This window comes from Strix uralensis, chromosome 15 (assembly GCF_047716275.1).
Source record: "Strix uralensis isolate ZFMK-TIS-50842 chromosome 15, bStrUra1, whole genome shotgun sequence".
NCBI lineage: Eukaryota > Metazoa > Chordata > Aves > Strigiformes > Strigidae > Strix > Strix uralensis.
The window spans coordinates 13,687,894-13,708,871 of NC_133986.1; the positions used below are offsets into that span (position 1 = coordinate 13,687,894).

Genomic DNA, 20,978 nt, shown 5'->3' on the forward strand with positions numbered 1-20,978 from the left:
ATTCTGTCTCTGGCTTGTCAGCCTCAGTGAAATCAGGAATTTACTCTTTCCATTTTCAGCTGTATTCTCCCTCTATGTAATTCAAAAATATGCTTTCAGAACACAAAAAAATGCTGCTGTTCCGTGTCTGTTAATAAAAATGAGAGTTTATGTACATACTAAAAAGTTTTTTTCTGTGGAAAGCGACCTTATGTAGTCATCAGCCTTCTCCATCAACAGTCAGACCATGGTGCAATTCACACTTGAAAATGTATTGTGCATTAATGACAGTGCTCATCTTTGCTCAGGACCTGTCAACATGCTGCCAGATGTTAGGTGATAATGCTTCTTTTCCTTGCTTTGGCTTGTTAAATATCAAAATAAAATGTGCAAGACTGGTAAGAATCTTTCTTCAGATAAGAAGAAATCTTGGATTCAGTAAAACAAAGTCATAATGGACTCTTCCAACTCATGGGAACTATAAGCCAGCTCCCTGCAGATTATAATTTGGGTATTTTGGCAGAGCAGTGGGAAGAAAATGCAAAATTTCAGATCTGTGGACAAACACAGAACTTCATTGTTTTGTACTGCTTTTTAACAGCCACTTTCGAAGTACTTCATTCAATTCAGGCAGTGCAGGGGGAATACCAAATCAGTATAATTCTTATAAACTGTCAAGAGTGATTAAAGACAAGCCAAAGTAGTTTGATCTCCAGCTTTAAAGAAACTATCGTAGTTTTGTGTATCACATCTGCATAATTTATACCAGTAGTGCTAGATTCCAGTCTCTAAGTAGCACTTTTGTACTCATGCAAACCAGGTGTCTGTAACAGTGAGTTTATTTTACAGATTTACATCTGCTTCAAAGCTATAAAGGACTCTGTCACTGCTGCTTTGGGTTTTCTTTGCAAACAGTTGCCCTAGAGGTGATGGTGGGGTTTTTATATATACCTGGTTGAATCTCCTAATAACTTGTAGGTATTTAAAACATTGTCACTGTAGTAATAAACTTAATAAAGTGTTTTATCGTCTGCCCCCCCCCCCCCCCCCCCCCCCCGTAGAATTAAAACGTTTAATGCAAGTAAGTGTTAAAACACAAGACAAAAAGGCTGTGAATCTGAGCAATGCTCTAAGCACTCTACTGTGAGACAAAATAAAAAAAAAAAAAAAAATCAGGTTGGAAGGGACTCTGGAGTCAGCTGTCCAACCTCTGCTCAAAGCAGGGCTAGTTTCAAAGTTAGATCAGGTTGCTCAGGGCTACATCTGGTCGAGATATCAAAATATCTTAGGAGGATGGTTCCACTGCCTCTCTGTGCAGCCTGCTCCACTGCTTAACCTTCACTATGAAGAATTTTTTCTTGATATCACTGTGAACGAATTTTTCTTTCTATCCAGTCAGAATTCTCCTTGTTGCTATTTGTGACCATTGGCTTTCATCCTTTCACCGTCCACCTCCAAGAAGTGTCTGGCTCTGCCTTTTCCATAACCCCTTCTAGGCAGTGGAAAACAGCAGTTGGGTTCCCCTCCCAGGCTTCTCTAGGCTAAACAGTTCCAGTTCTCTCAGCTGTTTCTCATTTATGTTGTGTGCTCCAGCTCCCAACAGTCATGGTAGCCTTGCTCTACACTATCTCCAGTCTGTTGATGTCTCTCTGGTACTGTGAATACTCCAGATGTGGCCTTGCAAGGGCCAAATAGAGGGGAATTGCCACTTCCCATGACTTGCTGGCCACACTCTTGCAGGCCAAGGTGTGGTTGGTCTTCCTTGACCCTACTGTCGCAGGTTTATTCTGACCCACATGTGGGACTGTATTTGTCTTTCCTAAACTTCCGGAATTTCCTGTTGAGCTGTTCCTTCAGTTTGCTGAGGTCCCCCAGAACAGAAGCCCAGGTCTCCTGTCTGTCACTGTGTCCCCCAGCCCGCTGCCCCTCAGCCTGATATCTCTCCCTCATTGAAAAGCAGAGGAGAGCTGTAGATAAGTTGTGAATTATCTATCAAAGATATCTTCTAAAAAGAATATTTAATGTTAGATATCTACAAGATACTGTGTGGGGTACTGAGTTCTGTCACTCAGACTTGTGCAATGATGAAAATACAGCTGGTAGGCACATAAGTGCTAGGACTAGCGTAATTGGTTTTTTGGTTACTGTATGATCTCCTCATGTAATGCATGTGCACACTAAACCTTTGTCATTCTCCTGGTGCTCTTACACTGTTTCCTTCTTTAATGACCAGGACAATGATGAACTGCTATGGCTAGTTTATGCTATTTTTGAGAGCTGACTTAAAAAACAAACCCCAAAACCAGTTTTAAGGTACATTGAAACAAAAAATGATTGTGCTTTGAAATCCAGTGACATCATGAACCAGATGTTTTGTTTAATTTTGTAATATTTTTGTACACTTTAATAGATGGAATACCTGCATGTTAAGTTCAAGACAGGTATTGGATTGGAACATAACGATCCATTCTGCATTAATCAAGAAGCGGTTGTATAAAGGGATGCACATTCCTAATACTAATCAGAGCTGTATTCCATGTGCAAGGAACCATGTGGACTTCATTCATCTTCTGTACTAGCACTCACAGGAATGTGGCAGTCATAGCATAAACTTAACATTGTTTTGCTTTTTGTGGTTTTGAATGAGTCTTTAATCAGACCAAAATTGATGTGGCTTTATGAATCCAGTTGGGGAAACCATGCTTGGCTTTGTGCAAATTCAAGGAACTATTATAGTATTAAGAGATGTCTGAGACGGTTGCTTCTGCTGTGTTTGTGGACAACAGTATTTCCTGATCATATGTACCATACAGTTTCAGTTTTCCAGTCTGTTCCCCTAAATGCAGTTGAGATTTGAATATTGTTATTTAAGGTCTGGTGTCTCTGAGGCATTTTCCACCTGACATCTAGAAGACAGCACTTACCATCACCAAAAAAGTTGAATGAGTAAGGTGAAGGCAAGGTTAAGGGCAAAATATTAATTTTAACTTGAGAAAATCCAGTAAACCCATGTAAATTATAGTTTGTGTTTGTAAGAGAAATTGCACTCACAATTCAGAAATTAAATATAGTGGAAGGAATCTTTGACAAGCCTTTTTACTCTGTAACTCCTCAGAGTGCTGGACGCAGTAGAACAGGTGGAGCTTTTCTCTAAGACGACACTACAAAGATGTGTAGGAGACCCATTGCTCAGCTGGGATGTGCGGGTTGCATTGAAGATTGAGAATGTTTCATTTGAGGTTGCACAATTCCATTTGCCCTGTCCAAGCAAGGGCCGTTTGCTCTTATAGCTGCCTGGCCCTCGTTTAAAACTGTTTTTTTCCCCAAGAAGAAAGTAAGTGATTAAAATGCTTTTCCTCCCTGAAGATCTGTGACTAACAGGGTTTCTTGCTTCTCTGCTGTTTTTGAAGTCACAGGTGGACTATTCTGCATGTAGCCCAGGTGTATGAGTATCAGAGTATTCATCTTCTAATGGGTGTAGTCTCTTACTGTGCAATAAGAATTTGTGTAAGAATGGGTTTATTTCAGCCACATATATTACTGGAGAGAGGTCTTGCTCCAGTAAGGTTCCTGTTCTGACTGGCTCACATGCAAGACTGGTGTCCTCCTTTTGGTGTAGCCATCTCTCCTTGAAATTAGTGAGGGCCGGGTTGTTGTACTTGGGTAAGTACAGTCTTTTCCAGAGCAATGAAAACAGACAAATCTGGGTCTCTGAGCTATTTCCCAATATGTCAGAACTCATAAGAGAGAAGATGGAGCAATATGTCTCAAATCAGCATTATTAAATGGAGTGTCAGGGCAGCCTAACCCAGGTGGGGGCCTGAGCAGTTAAAATAGGCAGGTGTGGACCTACAAGCAAGATCCTGAGTCGGGAGGAAATGTCAGTGACTTAACCTTCCCCGTGGAGTCCAGAACAGCATGTCACTCCCTTTATGCCTCCTGGTAAGGCACCTCATCTCTCTTAAACCAATTAGTTGTTTTGAATGCTGATGTAAATTGGACATAGTGCATGTCATGTAACAAATGGGATGATTTAGCTGTTTTACTGAATCCTCCACTGTGTGTGCCAAGAGCTGCAGAAATGATGACTGAGGTCCAGTTGGAAGATGTTCCAGCTTGACATTGCTTTCAAATTAGAACATTTGCAAAGTTCTTCCAGTAAATGTGGAAAAAGGTTAGAAAGACAGCAAGCTGATCTTTCCAGTAAAATCACATAATCACATGCCACATTATCGCCTGTCATGCTTTCGTATTGCATTATTGTCTGTCACGTTATCATCTCGCATCAAAAGGTTTGTATAAATCTGGGAGAAACTGGAATTGCTGGGCTGCTGTGAAGCTGAAGCAAACTTAGAGAGATTGCACCTCCTCCAGCATTGCTGTTGCTTCTCTGAAAACATTTTGGTTTTTTAGTCAGACCCTTACCAGGAGGTCTCTGGATAGTTGTTAGTCAAAGACAGAGCTAGGACTGATACAAAATGATGGTGCAGGCTGTAATCAGGGAAACGTATGTTCCTGTCTTCTTCCATACCCCTAGTCTGCCTCTCACAGTCTAAAAACATGTGAGTTTTTGGAAAGTGTACTAGTGGCAAATTTAATAATAGACACTGTAGGGTAATGGCAGCCAGAGCACATTAAATCAAACAGTATCCATATGGGCCTGTCAGAGAAAGGCCAAATACTCTAGCTGTCTGATCCTATTGACGATCAGCCTGCTGCTTTGTCACTACATTGGGATACATGGATTTCAGTTATTTTTAATAATCATCTCATGCTTTATTTAGATCTCCATTTTTCTCTGTGGAGTCTGTCTCACCGCTATACCATCCACTACAGCTTCTTTGGATGGTCTCTGTCAGCTTTATTGCCTGGTTTTCTAGTCAGTATTGCAGGTTAGTAAAACAGAGAGTAAAATGACCATGAGGCTGCTCTCCTGATTCCTAGTTTAAATTCAGAGACTGTGTTGAAGTCAGCAGGGTTAAACCTCTGTGAGGCACAAGCAGTTTAGGCATGCTGATGCTGTATTGTGCTAACAGTTGCTCATCAGATGTTTTCATGCACATGATTTTGGACTGAGTGTTAAATGGATGATTTTGGGGGGGTGAAATTTCTTATTCTGTTTATCAGCCTTACTAATTTTTCTCCATCTAATGCTTTGTTATGATTACAGCTCTAAGCTCTTGCAGTCCCCAAAGAGATAGCAGGGAGCTGAAAGTATCTGCAGTGCTCTTCTGCTTATTGCAAGGCAAAGCAAAACTGGAAAAGTTCAGAGAGCAGAGGCTGTTGCCTACAAACTCCATGGACCAGGGCTCAAAAGGCTGATCGCGTTTTAGACTTGTCACTCTGCATGTTGCAGATGCTCTACTACTTTTATGAGAACATGGTACTGAGCTGATACAGAGTGGTAGGATTATAAGTAATGGTCTGTAACTTCGTACTGTTCAGCAATAGCTTTTCAAAGCAGATGTAATGTGTTTTAGCTGTAATTTGATATGGAAAAAGTTCCTCTTTCTACAGATTCCTGGAGTAAATTCCTCAGCTAAGATGCACAGTTGCAGCTTCTCTGATATTAAAAGAGCTCATCTATGTACTAAAGCTCAGATACTTTATGAGAATGTGGAGATTTTGTGGTTTTCATCCATTTGATCTGAACATGCTCATAAACATCCCAGTGGCTGAGTTTTCCTCCAGCACTGGTAGTGTGAATCTGCATCTGTGTAATTTTATGAATAAAATGAATGACTAATGCATATGCATTGCAATGAATGCACCTGGAGTCTCACCACTGAGCAGTTCTTTGGGCTTAAGTGCCCAGAGATGCTGTGGAGCTGAAAGGCTGCACAGCACATGAATCGTGCTGTTCCCTCATGCAGTGCTTGCACTCAGAGGTTCATTCCCATTGCTTCCTTTTCAACAGCAACAAAAGCAGAAATCCCCAACCACCCTTCTCTGCTTGCTTCTTCCTTGCCCAGTTGTATTTTACCTTGATCTTCTGCAAGGGCTTGTGTGTACCAAATGTGCATGGGCTGGATGAAGTGGGCTGTATCTACAGCTGAACAGAGGTCATGGGCAGAGGGCAAACCAGGTAGTTCAAGGATTTGTAGGTGCCATTAGAGGGATTATGTGTGGAGAGGAGTTGATGTTGCGCCTTCTGTCTGTTGTTACAGAAACACTGCAAAAGGCTGAGGGGAGGTTCTTACAGACTGCTCACTTGGGTGTTTCTGCTTGTCTGTTATTCAGTTCTGATTCTGCCTATCTGGGCCTCTTTTCCTGCCCGTTTATTGCCAGTATTTCCAGTTCCTTGCCTCTGGAGGTATGCGCTGCTTTTCCCAAATGTCTCCAGGGACGGCAGCTGAAGCTTTCATCTCCCAGTTCATTATAATGTAAAATACATTAATTGCGCTATATTTTGTGCACATGCTCTAGTATGCAGGAAATACTTTGTCATCTGTGAGGTGCTAACTCTGCCTGACTCAGCAGTACACCTCAGGGCTCTGGGCTTTCTATGTAGCCATCAGGGAAGGCGGTGGGTTCTTAGCCTGGGCACTCAGCATCACGCTCTGGAGACAGTATCTCCTCTGCAAGCACTGGCTCCTAATTTAGGCACCCAAGTTAACACAAGTTGATGAGCCCTTTTGCTTACTGTATACCTGCTGTTTGGTTCTTCTCACTTCCTGGCAGTGCCAAAGGCAGGAGTTATAATCAGCACTCAGTGAATCACTTCATTCCTCTGATAATTATTTCTCCCATCTAGAAAGAAATGATGCATTTCCCTGCTTTCTGCCATTTATAGAGAAGTGTCTGCCTGCATTTTTTTTTTCCCCTCAGCCTTACTTTTCACTCCTTTCTCAGCATGAGACAGGCTTGCTGAGTCTGCCTCTGCTTCCCATTTGCCACGTGTGAGAGGCTGAGCAGAGGAACATTGTGTGCTGCCTCAGGACTCAGTGGGGCTGACTCGCAGAGCATCACGGAGTGAGGAATTGCAGCCGCTGGAGGAAACTCATTGATGCTTAAGCTCAAGGCACTGCATTCCTCAGGACTTTTCCAAAGATCACTGGTTATTTGATTTTTTTTTTTTTTCTTTCCCCTGTGGACCAATCATTAAATTGCCTGTGAGATCTCCTGAAGATAAATGTCGTGTAGATAAATGTCCTGTGTTAACTCATCATTTCGGTACGTAAAATTCAAGAGAATGGGAAACTCGAAAAACATGCTTGTAAAAGGAACTGATCCAGAAGCAGGGATGGTGATTAGAGACAGTATTTGCCAAAGACTTGCTATTTCATGTGACCATATGCATTCTGGGGGTCTGATTCAGCTTCTTTTGAAGTCAGTGATAGTCTGCTGTTGTCTTGTGTGGCAGTTGGATCAGCCTCATTAAGACAATCCTGGCCTCTGTAGTGCATAATGTTTCTCCTTTTGGCTTCCAATAGAGACATCCATATGGAAGGAACAAGATTGTTTCCTTGCTCTTTCATTGTAAATGTGTTTTCCTTTTGCAGCAAATCCAAATTAATGCAAAAACACTGCAGCTTGCAGATTGTGAACATGCCTTGCCAGGGTCTTGGGACTAGAGAAGTGATGGTGTTGAGGAGAAATGCAGAGATCAAAGCTGTAAACCTCTGAGCCAGCCCAGCTATATGGAAACTTCTCTCATTTTTGTGCTGCAGCAGTAGCAGCAGTTCATCCCCAGAGCCTCCCTCCGGTGTGGGACCCACACCTGCTGGTGGCCACCAGTTCCAGGTCTTTCTCCCATGGAAGGGAGTCCTTGTGCAGTCAGGTGAGGTTAAATGCTGCTCTAAGGCAGTTCAGGGTATCTTCCCACATATTTTTAGCTTACTTGACATCTTGGGTTTCTTGCCAGTCCATCTGGGCTGCCTAATGCTCTTTTTGCATATCTGGTCTTTTGTGTCTCATTTACCAGGGAGAGCATATATACTAAACAATGGTGTTTGTCTAAGGTTTGAAAATTGCTGAAGACTTAGACAAATAAATTATCTCTTCTAGTTCACTGGCTGAACCAGATTTTTGGTTCAAATGCCAAATCAGCAAAACTAGGTTGTTATGGATTGATCAGACTATTTCATTATCAGAGATTTGGTGTGGAAGGAGGTTATTCTTCAAAAAAAAAGAATAGGTGAGGCACATTTGGTCTCAAGGCATCATTTCAAAAATGAAAAAAAAAAAACCCACTCTGAAATAATTTTTAAGGAAATGAGAAAAATAAAAGAAACATGTTCTTGAATATCAAACCAGTCATCTAAAGAAGCTCTCTCAGCTCTAGGGAAAGGGTTAAAATCCCTGTGGTGTCTCCACTGACCTCCACATTACACTGAAGAGGAATTTGGCCCAAGCTTTCTTTTGGTAGAGAATCTGAGTCAGAAAAGCAGCCTCTGCTCATGGTTCCTTGCTCCTCCCTCTTCTCTCGTCCAAGACTTCTCTGGGCCTGTTTCTGTACTTAATATTTTAGGTCAACATTAGTAATGTTGAGTTTAACTCAACATCATTAAATTCAAGCAATTGTGTTTTACATTGTGTCTTGGAAAGAGGATCACCCTAAAACTTTTAAATGCTTTACATTTAAAAAAGGTTTCTTTTCAACTGATGGGCTTGTTTCTTCTCGGAAGTTTGGGTATTATGCAGACTAATGTAATAACATTTGTTTTCACAAGGAAGGATATGTTTAAGCACTGTCTCATGTAGCTGCGTATTTTGAAATCTGTTAATCCATTCTAAAATGCTTGCTGACCTATACTTGACTTGGGCTTACAAGAAATTTTATTATGCTAGTACAGTCCACTTAACTGTAAGTAACAGCATTTTGCAAAGTTGACTATTTATTGTTGTTATGATTATTATATCTAGAGCTCTAGAGTTTACAAGTAGCAGAATTAGTGTGCAATATCTATTTATTTTTCTTCCTACAGAAGGAATCAGTCAATTCCATAGTCCTCCCAGGACATTTGTAGCTTTAATTTTTTTTAGGAATATTTGTTGCTTAAGATTTATCCTGTTCATTGCATTCATCAAAAGGTCTGTCTTCTAAGTACCTCATGCACCTGAAGGTGTTTTTTCCATGTGGCATGCGGATTGACTATGATGATAGTGCAGCCTCTAGAATCAGATTCCCTCTGGATGAAATAATAAGCTGTGACTGCCAATTCAAACATTCTTCAAGAGCAGCAGTTATTCAGGCTTCTAATTAAAACAAAGCTAAAACATTCACTCTTGTGCTTATATTTGACTAGAAATCTTAGTATGATGCACTACCGAAGCAAAAGTGTATTTTTACTTGTATTGTGAATATATGAACTTGCTAACCAAAAGCTCTTATCACTATAATTGATGAATCAAGCAGTTTCACTCTTCCAGGCCTAACAATAAAGTAGAAAGCACAAACTGCTGTTGTTTTCTTTTGTGAAATAAGGAAAAGTAATATTCTGTCTAGAACAAAAAACTTGGTAGTCAAATGAACTGGGTATTAATCCAGGCCTTGCTTTCATTGAAAACACCTATGCATCAACTGTCATTTCTGTAAAGCAGTGAATATTTTCTGTAACAGTGTGAATAATAAACCATGCTATAGCATTCTGTCCTCAATTCTTAATTGATACAGTATGTAGTAAAATCTGAATGTCTTAGTATAGCTTGTATTGCAATATATTTATACTAAAACCATGAGTTTTAGAGTCATCTTTAGATATAAAACCAAAAGCAAGTTGGTTCAAAAGCTTTGAACTTCATGCATGTTTCAAGTTTCTGCAAATTCAAGTCTTGAATTTGAGTAGATCGCTTTTTGGGGATGATTTGCTGTGTAAGATGATTGGAAAACTGGAAGGACTCTGTGTTCGAAAAACCTGAAGTTCTAAACCAGTTGCTGATTATGAACTGTCTGAAGAAATGAATACAAAATGTTCATTTTACTGATGGCATTCATTCATGTTCATGCTTCTTAGTTCAGTGAATAGGAGTGCGTTCAGGAGTTCTGAGAAGATGGTGGGTTATTCCACTGGTCCTTAGGCTGCCGAAGGGTATTGGATCTCACTTAAATCTGGACTAAAAATTTTGGTTCTGATTTTCAAATGCTAAAATTTCAAAGATTGCAGTCTACTTTTTGATGTATTTTTCATTTATGTCATATTTAGTGATTAACTATTCAAGCTTCTATATATTATTGGCAGGATAAATTTCCTTCTGGGAGATATTAATTTTACATAAATTGAACTGAATAGCTGCTTAATTAGAAAGCAAGGTGTGTTTTAAAGAACACTTTGAGGGTGCTATATGGTCGGGGCAGAAATGCTTCCCTCATCTTTACATTTCCTATCTTCTCTCTTGGCACTGCTGAGATGAAGTGTTTATTCTTTCTTTGCCTTCTCTCAGGGGAAGAAGAAAATGAAGGTAGCATCAAATAAAAGTTGTCTTATTGTGTGTAAGGGTGGTATGTTGAGAACAGTTATTTATTGCTATTCATTTCACCCTGTGAGTGGCTGCTATAGATTTATAAAATCTACTGGTACACTTTAAAGTAGTTGTGTGCCTTAACTTTTATATATCAATAAATTTTCCACAGCTGCAGATGCTCAGACGCATGTCTTGTGAAATCTTTGCATTTTATTTAAAAAAAAATTAAGGCAGTTAAACCCAAAGAAACTTGTCGACCTCATAGCCAAGTTCTCCTCCAAATACTTCCAGCTGCAGCTAGAGGGATGAGTCATGCTGAAAGCCGAGGAGCTCTTCTAAAAGCCTTTCACTTGGTTCACATGATTTTTCTTTTTTTTTTTTTAACTTTACATTCCTGTCTGTTTTTCTTTTCTTGAAAAAAAAACAAAACCATGAAGGCGAGTCACCCAAGGAAAACCCGTACGAGGATGTGGAGCTGAAAGGCCGTCACGCGGGCCGAAAATCCCATCAGCTCTCCGAGAATTCCCTAGATTCTTTGCACAGGATGTGGACGCCGCAGGACAGGAAATACACATCACCTTCCCAGGTAACGGCATGACAGCACCGGTCTTTCTGTGCTTGAAGCTTATTTAAAACTTTTGCAAGAAAATCAATCATGGCATAGGAGGAAGAGCAGCCGTACTGAATGAGAAAAGGGTATCTGGAAAAGAGTGCGCTCAAATGCGTAAATCGTTACTGGGAATGCTCTTGGCAGCTGTAGCTCAGCTTCTCAGCGCTGTGCTGCAGAAGCCGATGGCTCTTTGTGCTGACTACAGCCTGATGAGTTTAAGCAGAATCCTTCCACTGGTTGGTTGTGAGCTGAATCTGGCCCTACATTATTTGTATTGCTGCATGTCTTTGTGAATTGCCTGCGTGTTTGCTGCTGGGCTTTTAGTAGGGACAGGAGGGAAAAAAGTCAGCTGCTTAATCTTGCCCATGTATTGTTACATGAGGCCTATAGTGGCTTTGCTCATGTGAAGTGTGTAGTGTGGCATGGTTTATTATAAAATGGAGAAGGCCAAGTATGCCCTCCCAATAAATAAATGAATAATAAAATAATCAGAAAAACCTGAGTGTCTGCATTTAACAAGGCTGTATAAGTTGTGTTTATAGCATAACGTAGAAGACCGGGAACTCTGCAGACTTTCCATTTTGTAGTGAATTTTCCAAAGCAGTCTGTTTTTTGTGAACACTATGAAATGCCAGGTTGCTTTGTTGTTTATGGGATCATTGTGTTCATAAGGAAAAATATAAATGTCATTACATACTTAATTTTGAGATTCAAAACACCTTTTAAAGGAACTTTGTTTTGCACTGAATCAACAGAAAATTTGCAGTTGAACAAAAGGTCACAATAATTTATGTTTTAATCTTGTAAAGAGATCTAGAACAAAGCCGAATATATTTTCTTTCACTTATTTTGTGTGCCTGTGAGCATCACAGTCCAAGAGACAAAATAAGTATAGTCAGGATTCTTAGTATGCACCTAGCACATCATTTGAAAACAGGAATGTTTTCAGCAAAGCTGCTGAAAAGGGAACAAGTGGAAAGTAGTAATCAGGCAGAGTAAAGAGAATCAGAAACTGCAGCCATGAAGATAACCTTGTAGTGAGAGACATACTATGCATACCAATTATTTTTGGCTGTGTGTGTGTGTTAAGAGGAATTGTGTAGCATCTAAAGATCCAAGAGGGTGTATCATTAAGGTAGGAATCATATAGGTCCATAGTAAGATCCTGACCGCTGTTCTCTGTTTTACACAGGGTGACCAAAGAATATACAGATTAAAATGACTTCTGTAGGGTTGCTCAGTAAATAAGTATTCTCTGGTATCTTTGCAACAGGGCTATCTTTATTCTGGTAGCTTCTTTTTGAAATGCTGCCAGGAGTCAGTCCTGCCATAACTGCGCTGTCATTGTGCTGATATTTAAAGCAAAGAGACACTAAGAGCAGGTCAACTGTGGGCCTGGGTAATTCTCCAATGACCAGAAATAGAAAAGTCTCAATTTTCTGAAGAATGGCAGCTTTGGCAATGATTTATCACCCAGTTTTTCCATCATAGCAACATAGCTGGATTAGCAACATGACTTTTCAGTCATGGATGATGATAAACAAGATGGAAGAGATCAGAAGGTCAGCAGACTTTCAACAATCATCTCCAAAAAGAATTCATTTCATTAAAGTATAGACTGCTGCAGATTTTCCTGGCATGCTAACCTGTGGTAAGCAGAGACCTCAGAAACACTGGCTTGTGGTCATTTGAATCCCATTGTGTCTTCTCCTTTCCCATTTGTTATTTTCACTTTTGGAAGTCATCAGATATAAAAAGAATGTTTTATTGATGACATTGTATTTGTGATGCAAAACCCACACATACAAAAACACGTATGCTTAATCCCAGATAGTGCGGCCCTGTAATAGGTAAGCCCTCCAAGTAGAACAAACAGGACGTTTACTACTGCATGTTTATAGCTTGTAATACTGCTAATAGAATATTAGTAAATGCCAATAGGCAGTTGTTTGACATAATAGTACTTTTTTCTAGACATGCTGGTTAAGCTTCTTACAGTGTTTGTGTTTGAGAGGAGAAGGCAGGGACCCGACCTTACCAGCCTGCTGATTAACCTTCCTGAGAGCTGAGCAGAGCTGCTCGAAGGACTGCTCCAAAAGAGCCCCTGTTTTTTAAAAACAGCTGTTACTTGGTGCTTAATCCTGTCAGTGAGTTTTTTCCTTCCCCCTGCAATGATAACGATTTCATGTTTTAAAGGGAATTCTTTGGGAATGCAGGACAAAGCTGTAACCACTCCTCTGCACACTGACAGATCTTAAAACATCTTAATGCCCTGGAAATAGAGCGAGCTTGATTTTCTACATTTTTTTCTAGGATAAAATAGCAACTTCAGTGTAATTGCTCTTGATTTTCACTACTGCAAGTGAAAGAGATGGATCAGACCCCTCGGGTCAGTGTTCTGATGTCAGCCAACCCTTTAAGTTAGGTTTGAAGGCTCATAGTATTGATGTGATGTAGGTGCATGGAAATGCACCAAAGCTAAAAGTACTATTGTTTTCTTTGAACCTTAAAGTCTTAGATATTGACCCCTGTCCCTTTGTTTTAACTTTAAACCCTCTCTTCGCACGTATCCTGCAGAGCAGTGGCTCACCTGGTGTGATGTCCTTGTGTAGCCACCACTCACTCACAAAGACCTGCTTCTGCACTAAGTGTTGCTGAGGAGGGGAAGAGCTCATGCTGTTCTTGTTCCTGCAGCTACCTTCAAAGCCCAGCAGCCAGTCTCTGCGCATCGGGAACTGGTCAGAAAGGAAGAGCCACCGCTTACCACGGCTGCCCAAGCGGCACAGCCACGATGACATGCTGCTGCTGGCTCAGCTTGGCATTCCCTCCTCCCCTTCCAGCCTCAATGAGGACAGCCTGAGTACCACAAGTGAGCTGCTGTCTACACGGCGGGCCAGGAGGATCCCAAAGGTACTGGCAGGGTGATGAGGCTCATGCTGAGGATAGGTCACCTGTCTGCAAGAGCCTGCACAATTCTACCCAGCCTTTAGCGGGATCTTTCTGTATCCTAAGGAAAATTGAGAATAAAACAGAAACAGTAACTCTCAGGAGCCAAGACTTACTTCTTTTTCACATACAGCTGTACTGTCAAAATCCCTTCCCTAGAAGTGGGTAACTCTGCCCTCGTCCAAGAGCAGTGAACATCAGATTGCCATCTTTGCACAGAGTGGATTTTAAGCCAGTTCTGTTTTCCACACTTTTCTTTAAGCTCTGTGGGCCAGAGCATTGTTCTGTACTTAACTTTAGCATTTTGAATGGGTGATGGCCAAGCAATTATTTCTAACATGCAGCAGCATCTGAAGTGGTTTTTTTTCACCATCATTTGTTTACCTATCTCAGGAAAATAACTGTTATTGGCCTAATATGTTTCCCGTCACTTACTCACAACCTACCCCATCCTGATAACCCCGTTGTCTTGATGGATTTGAAGTAAAAATTAATTTTCCATTTTTCAAGGAGTTTTCCAATACAGAATGGGATGTGACAAAACCCCAAGCCACCAAACAACAACAAAACCCCCAACAAACCTTTCCTAGTACAATAGCAACAGAGAGAGGGAGAACTGCCAATATATTTATTTTTGGCTTGTGAACAAAGTTGATTTTTACTGTACATTCAGCTCTTCCCTGTTCTTATTAGAGAGCATATTTTAAAGGACATGGTTGTAAATACTGTGAGTAGCAGGAGATTTTTATGTTCCTGTCAGTTAGTCTGAAATTCTGTCTAAGCAGGAAACAAACAAAAAGGAGGAAATTAATCCTACATCCTTAATATTTACTGTATTTTTACTTCCTTGGAATATACTATTTTACTGCACAAATGAGCATACATCTGTGAAGGAAGTTACAGAGTAACTTACAGAGTAGATTACTATTTGGTTTTGAGTAAAACTTGGAAAGTTTGGCTGTTAGTTTTACACCCAACTTTTTTTTTTTTTTATTTAAGGGACAGACATTCTCCTTATATGAAATTACGTTTTCAGCATATGAATGTTCATAGTTTTATCATGAATCTCATGATAATTTCTATTTTTGACCTCTCCAGCTCCTAGAATCACATATTACTGGAAAATCTCAGGTTTTTATTGAGAAAATGTTTGTTATTAGAGGGAATAACTAGAACCTGAGAAACTCTTGTTCCGTACCAGCTCCAGTGATTCTTTGTGAAGCAATATGCAAATGCTTTAAACATCTGGGCTTTTCTCACCACAGCGCAGGTATTTTACCCCTAGTGAAGTAGCTCAAGCAGAAAAAGTGCCAAGCAGCACAGCGAGAGGAGTGAGCAATCCCAGCAAGACCCCTCACTCCTGGTTCCTGGTGCCTTGTTTATTGCTTACGTGCAGGAGTTTCTGGGCCAGTGCATGTGCTGGAGCTGGGCAGGGTTTCATCCTGCTGACTCTGCCGTGGTACTGGGCAGATTCCTGGCAGACAGAGCCAGTTGCACGGCTACAAGAAGAGAAGCTCCACCTGAGACTTGCTGGTGGGATGCCCATGGCTCAGCACGTAGAAGCAAAATCCCTGACACTGCTTCAAGTGGGAGAACAAGCGAGGATTTTAACTCTTCAAACTGTCCATTCTGGGCCAGACCTTCTTCCTCTGTTGTAGGGATTGCATGAGGTTTTGTTCCAGTTTGTGCTCTGTTACTGACTTTCTACTGTGTCTACAGTGAATTAGTTTCTCTCACTGAGTTTATTTCTCTCTGCAAGCTGAGGTAAAACACCTGTTGCAAAATGCATTATAGTTCTATGAGTAAAGCTGCTATGGAATGAAATATACTATTCCTGGCTCATAAAACATTATGAAGATTAATTGTTACATATTTAGGACTCTCCAGAAGTTATAATATTCTGTTTAATTATGAATTCTTAGTAATCCCAACCTCCTGTTGAAGACACTAAACACAAGTTATCTCACTGATATTTTCCATCATCTCAGATTTTTTTTAATAGACAGTTATCTGCATTAGTCCTCCTGAGGAAAATCATGAAGATGATTACCAGGAGTTGAAATTCTGGCTAGTGCTGGTTAAAGCCAGCTAAAGCCAGCACTAGTAGCTAACTTCAAAATACTTTTGTAGATAAGGATAAGATTGGAGACAGTAGATAGAACACCTCTGAACTAAGGTAAGTACAGCACAAGTTGGAAGTGGAAGGGAGGAGAAATCCATATGGGCCAGATCCTTAGCTGTTATGATACAGCTTCAGCTGTTTCACTCTGTAGCTGAAAAAGGCTTTAAAAAGTCAGAGCTATCTCCTTCTGTGCTTATTTGAACACACTAATTCAGAGAGATGCTAACACATGTGTTACTCCTATATTCAGTGTGATCTTAAGATCCATGAGAGTTTGGCAAAGTTGGATAACGGATCACTGTTACTTAGTGCAAGTGAAGAGATTAACAATAGCATAGAGAGAGAGGAATGAGGTAGTAGAGGATAACAGCTACCTTTGAATCCTCAGGCTCATTGTGCTTTTATTGCAAATATCTATGAGGTTTTTGAAAATAGAAATCAGGTTTCTGAGTTATTTAATAATTTTTTTAAAATATGTCCATAGGTAAAGGAGTGAGGTTAAAAATAAGTGATTCAAACAAATGGGATTCAAAATGAGAGAGATAAGAAATGCCTTTTGAAATAGTAGAGGCTTTGGGGGGTTCAGCTGGCCTGTCATCCATGGTCAAATTCTTTGTTTGGATAGATTTATTAAAAGTCTTCTGGCAGAGAAGTGTTTGGTTTTACTGATTCCTCATTTTCTTATTTTACAGCTTGTACAAAGAATCAATTCCATCTACAGTGCAAAAAGAGGAAAAAAACGACTGAAGAAACATTCTATGTCCAATATTGAGACAGCGTCCCTACGAGGTATGTTACAAACGTCATGGTTCAGTGAATCCATTTGAACGTTACAAGAGTAACAGATTCCCTTCTTTCGTCCACACCTACCCCAGGCTTTGTTTAGAACTTTCGTCTATGAACAACTTTCTGTCTGCAAGAAGAGAAAATGGGGATGAGCTAAAAATAAACGGGATTCTCCGCATTGTCTATCCTATTAATCCCATGATCAGCTAGACTTACCCAGCTGCTTCTTTAGTTCACTTCTTGAGTAATTTGCATCTGTAAGTTTTGTCCAAAATTCACAGTTTTGACCTTGTAATTCATTCATGCTTTTTTCTGGCATGTGAATGTAACTCACACTGTGCTTCAGACTGCTTCTGAAAAAGCAGGGGCCAAAAAGACATTCAGGCCATGTTTGTAGTGGGAGCAAAATAGAGCTTTAATGCAAGTACACCTCAGAAATGAGGTTGCCATAAGGTTACTTTTGCATGTTACTCTCACTCAGTTTGTGAGTTCTGATGATTGAAAATGTTGCCCAGACAGACAAAGCTCATGAGGTTTACTTTGACTTCTCAAGTGCTGCGTAACATTTTTTTGGAAAAAATTAAAGTCTGAAAAAGAAGTGGAAGGGTTAAAATCCATTTTCCAAATGACACATTCACCTCTGTAGCTCAGCATAGATGGGGGTTCAGTGCAACCAGTTGCTGTTATGGAGAATGAATTTTGCACTTGCATCAAAACAAAGCTCTTATTCTCAAGCAGTATTGAAACTTAATCCAAGGAAAATGCAATATAAGAAGTCATTCAAGCTGTTTATTTCAAGATATTTTAAAACTGAGGAGAGAGCATGAGTGGATCACAGGCTGCGTGAGCTATGTTTTTTCCCGATTTCACCATGGTAAACTGAGTTTGCTTTCGTTTTGTGTTAACTGATCCCTCTATCTCCTTTGCAGATGAGAACAGTGAGAGTGAGAGTGACTCAGACGACAGGTTTAAAGGTAAGGGATCAGCCTTCAATAACTTCTAGTCAGCCACCGTCACAGACCTTATCAACATACATTCTTCTGCTACTGTACGTTGTTCCTGTTCATGGCCTATATTTTCCATCCTGAACTGTGCTAACTCCATTACTGCAGAGCTCACAAAGTTTCCAACACAGGAGCATGAATGTGGAAAGCAAGGACAAAATGAGCTGTGAGGATCTAACAAGGATTTGGCAACTGTGTCATATAATGAAGAACAGGACCTTTGATAGATCTGCTTTGTCAGCCGCTTCACAGATGCTGATGTTTTCCAGACTGACTACTGGGTGCAAACTTAGAGGGATGAGATTGGATAAATATGCTCTCTTCTTCTTATTCATACACTGCTTTAAGTGTTTACTGCTAGCTGCTGTTGGAGGCAAGATTCTGGGTCTGATCCAGCATAGCGGTTCTTATATTCTTTTATAAGTCTGCAGTCTCCAAATTGTAGAAATTCCTTTATCAGTGTACAGCACCTGCACAAACTCTGCTTGAGCCAGGCCAGTAAAAGTCCCTCATTTTCAAGAGTCCTGATACACAGAGAGGGCTATAAAAAAGTTGAAAGCAGCAACAACAGATTTTATTACTAAAAACCTATCATGTTATTAGTGAGGGGGGAAAAAAACCAAGAGTGCAGAGCTGTGGTTATAAGATAAGGGGCAAGCAGTCATGTCTATCTACTGCAGATGTCACCTGCTTGCTGTTCATGCAGGAAAACTAGCTGGAAAAAATGTCTTCGAGAAAAAGATTTGTTCCAGATAGGTGGTGGTAAGACCACCCAAACCAGGCTGTATGCAACATTGTACAGTGATGTGTGGAAGAAGTCTCATTGCTCCTTTGTAGACAGGTACCAGCCCAAAAAGCACTTTCAGTTCTGTTCCTCTTTGCATCAAAAAATGTAAGGGTTGCTTTTGCTCGTAGACTCTGAAAGAAGACAGACAGTGCCTGGCCTCTCCCTTGTTATTGGGAGGATATTCTGATTTCACTGGAAACTGGGAAGCTTTCTGCCCCGTTGTGGAACAGAGGACCTTCATTCTGCTGGCTCCCTAACCGACTGCTCCGGTGTGACCTTATATTTGCATTGATGCTCTTAGGGCATCCTGAGACAAAGATCCAGTTGTCATGTGTAACGTGACAGGATTCGCTGGGTCCCCATCTGTTGGGGTGAGGGGGGCTCTTTGGTTTCACCTCTTGCAAATATGAAGCACTGGCCAGCAGTGTGGAGCTATCTCAAGGCAGGATGAGGCAGGTTATTTCTTGGGATATAGCTTCCCTAGTTGTGTGGTCAAACCAAGACCCAAGTGCTTTATCAAAATAATTTTTAATTTCTGTGTTGTTGAACCAGTTGTATGACATCTGGTCATCAAGGGGTTTTCCTTTCTGTCACTTACTGCTGTGATCAAGTGCTTGTGACATCTTATTTCCCTACCACGAGGGGCAGTCTGCCTTTTACAAACTGTGAGCAGTGTCAGTGAATATAGCCTTAAGGGATTGATACATCGTTCATTTGCCATCACACAGAGATCCTGGTGTGAAGAGGTGGGAAAAAGCATGCAGGAAGCTGGTTTTACTTAACTGTTTTCACTTATTGGTCTACCAGAACTGGTGATGATGTTACTGACTAGTCCAGCATAGATGTTTAGCAACAAGTTGCTGGATCAAGGCATATCTTTGAATTGGGACTGGACATGACCATGAATCTAAGATTTCCCCTCAATTGAATTAGCACAAGCAAAGCAATCCCACAGGAGGCAATTTGTACATCTTTACTTTCTTTCCCCCTTCCCTGGAGATCATTCCATGGCTTGTATGCACTATGCCTGTGCTGTAGAGAAGGAGAAAACACACCTTCAGTGACTCTTAGCATAAAGCTGTGCTACGTAGGGACAGGCCACAGACCTGTTTTTCACCAATGTAAAGCAGGTCCAAGTCAGGCCTGAGATATGTCACCCTGGAGGCCCTAGTGCGTTTGCACACCCACATAAGGGCTTATAATCCACTCTTATGTGCGAAGAAGAAGCAGACCTTTGGCATGGTAACAGTTATGAACTGCAAATTATTTCAGTGACTTAGTGTTGCATCACTTCAGTACTTGGAGAGAGTTTTGATTTATGGGTGCAATTAGTGAGGGGAGACTACAATATGAAGGTTTGCTTTTGAAAGGAGAACACGCTTGGAATAATATGCTGGCAAATTGAAAGTCCTTTGTGAACGACTGTGGCTTACACAAACACATTACAGTCCCAGGTAATGATCGGTCTTTTTTTTTTTTTTCTTGTTTTTTTTTTTTTTAATGCTAGCTCATACCCAGCGTCTAGTACACATCCAGTCGATGTTGAAGAGGGCTCCAAGCTATCGAACCCTGGAACTGGAGCTGATTGAATGGCAGGAACGGGAGTTATTTGAGTATTTTGTGGTAGTGTCACTGAAAAAGAAGCCCTCTAAAAACACTTATCTCCCAGAAGTGACATATCAGTTTCCCAAGGTAAAAGAAAAATTCTTACTGACAGTTTATTCTAAGATCAATAAAGTGAATAAGTGGGAAGATTAATAGAAATCTATTTTTTTAAATGGAGTTAATCATTCAGCTTTCATAATTGTTCCAAAGCAATCTGTTATAAAGTGAAGGGCATAGAGAAGGTGACTGAAAGCTTTCGCCGTTTATAAATTCACCTTTTCCAGTGCTGAAGAGTTTGGCCTGATGGTAGGTGCTTTAAGGACTGTGTTTAAATTCAGTTTCTAAATATTTCACTTTTAACTCATTTTGGCTATATTAGGATTTGTTCCAAAACTCACTGAAGTCAATGGAAAGACTTTTGCTGATCTATGGCATTTCTCTTGTGCTCTTGCAGCAGAACGGAATTTGAGTTAGGACTGTGTTTTAAGTGGCCGTTGTACAACAAGGGACTTTCAGGCAATTTAAAAAAAACATGAAGAAAACCCACAACAGTGATTATTTCTATTGTACTAGCATCTATAAGCCTGTCCTGGGGTCATGCCTCACTCTGCCAAGCACAAATAAAGAACAAGCTGATGTGCCCTTGCTCTTCAGAGCTCATTAGTAACCCCCCCGTCTTGAGAGGAGCTGTGAAGCTGGCACTAACAGTAACTGACTGAACCTCAATTTTCTGTC

The 20,978-nt window shown here is 40.6% G+C and overlaps 1 protein-coding gene across 8 annotated transcripts in view; it reads left to right on the forward strand.

Moving 5' to 3' along the window:
- Positions 1 to 20,978, forward strand: part of DENND2B (DENN domain containing 2B) — a 177,799-nt gene that overhangs the window by 111,998 nt on the left and 44,823 nt on the right. For 7 of the 8 annotated variants that reach the window (XM_074884443.1, XM_074884446.1, XM_074884445.1 and 4 more), the window contains 5 exons: positions 10,821 to 10,969; positions 13,688 to 13,903; positions 16,754 to 16,850; positions 17,777 to 17,821; positions 20,146 to 20,330. In XM_074884443.1, coding sequence (XP_074740544.1) covers positions 10,821 to 10,969; positions 13,688 to 13,903; positions 16,754 to 16,850; positions 17,777 to 17,821; positions 20,146 to 20,330 — 692 coding nt within the window. Of the gene's footprint in view, positions 1 to 6,962; positions 7,153 to 10,820; positions 10,970 to 13,687; positions 13,904 to 16,753; positions 16,851 to 17,776; positions 17,822 to 20,145; positions 20,331 to 20,978 lie in introns of those variants that run through there. The other variant, XM_074884451.1, reaches the window with a different exon arrangement.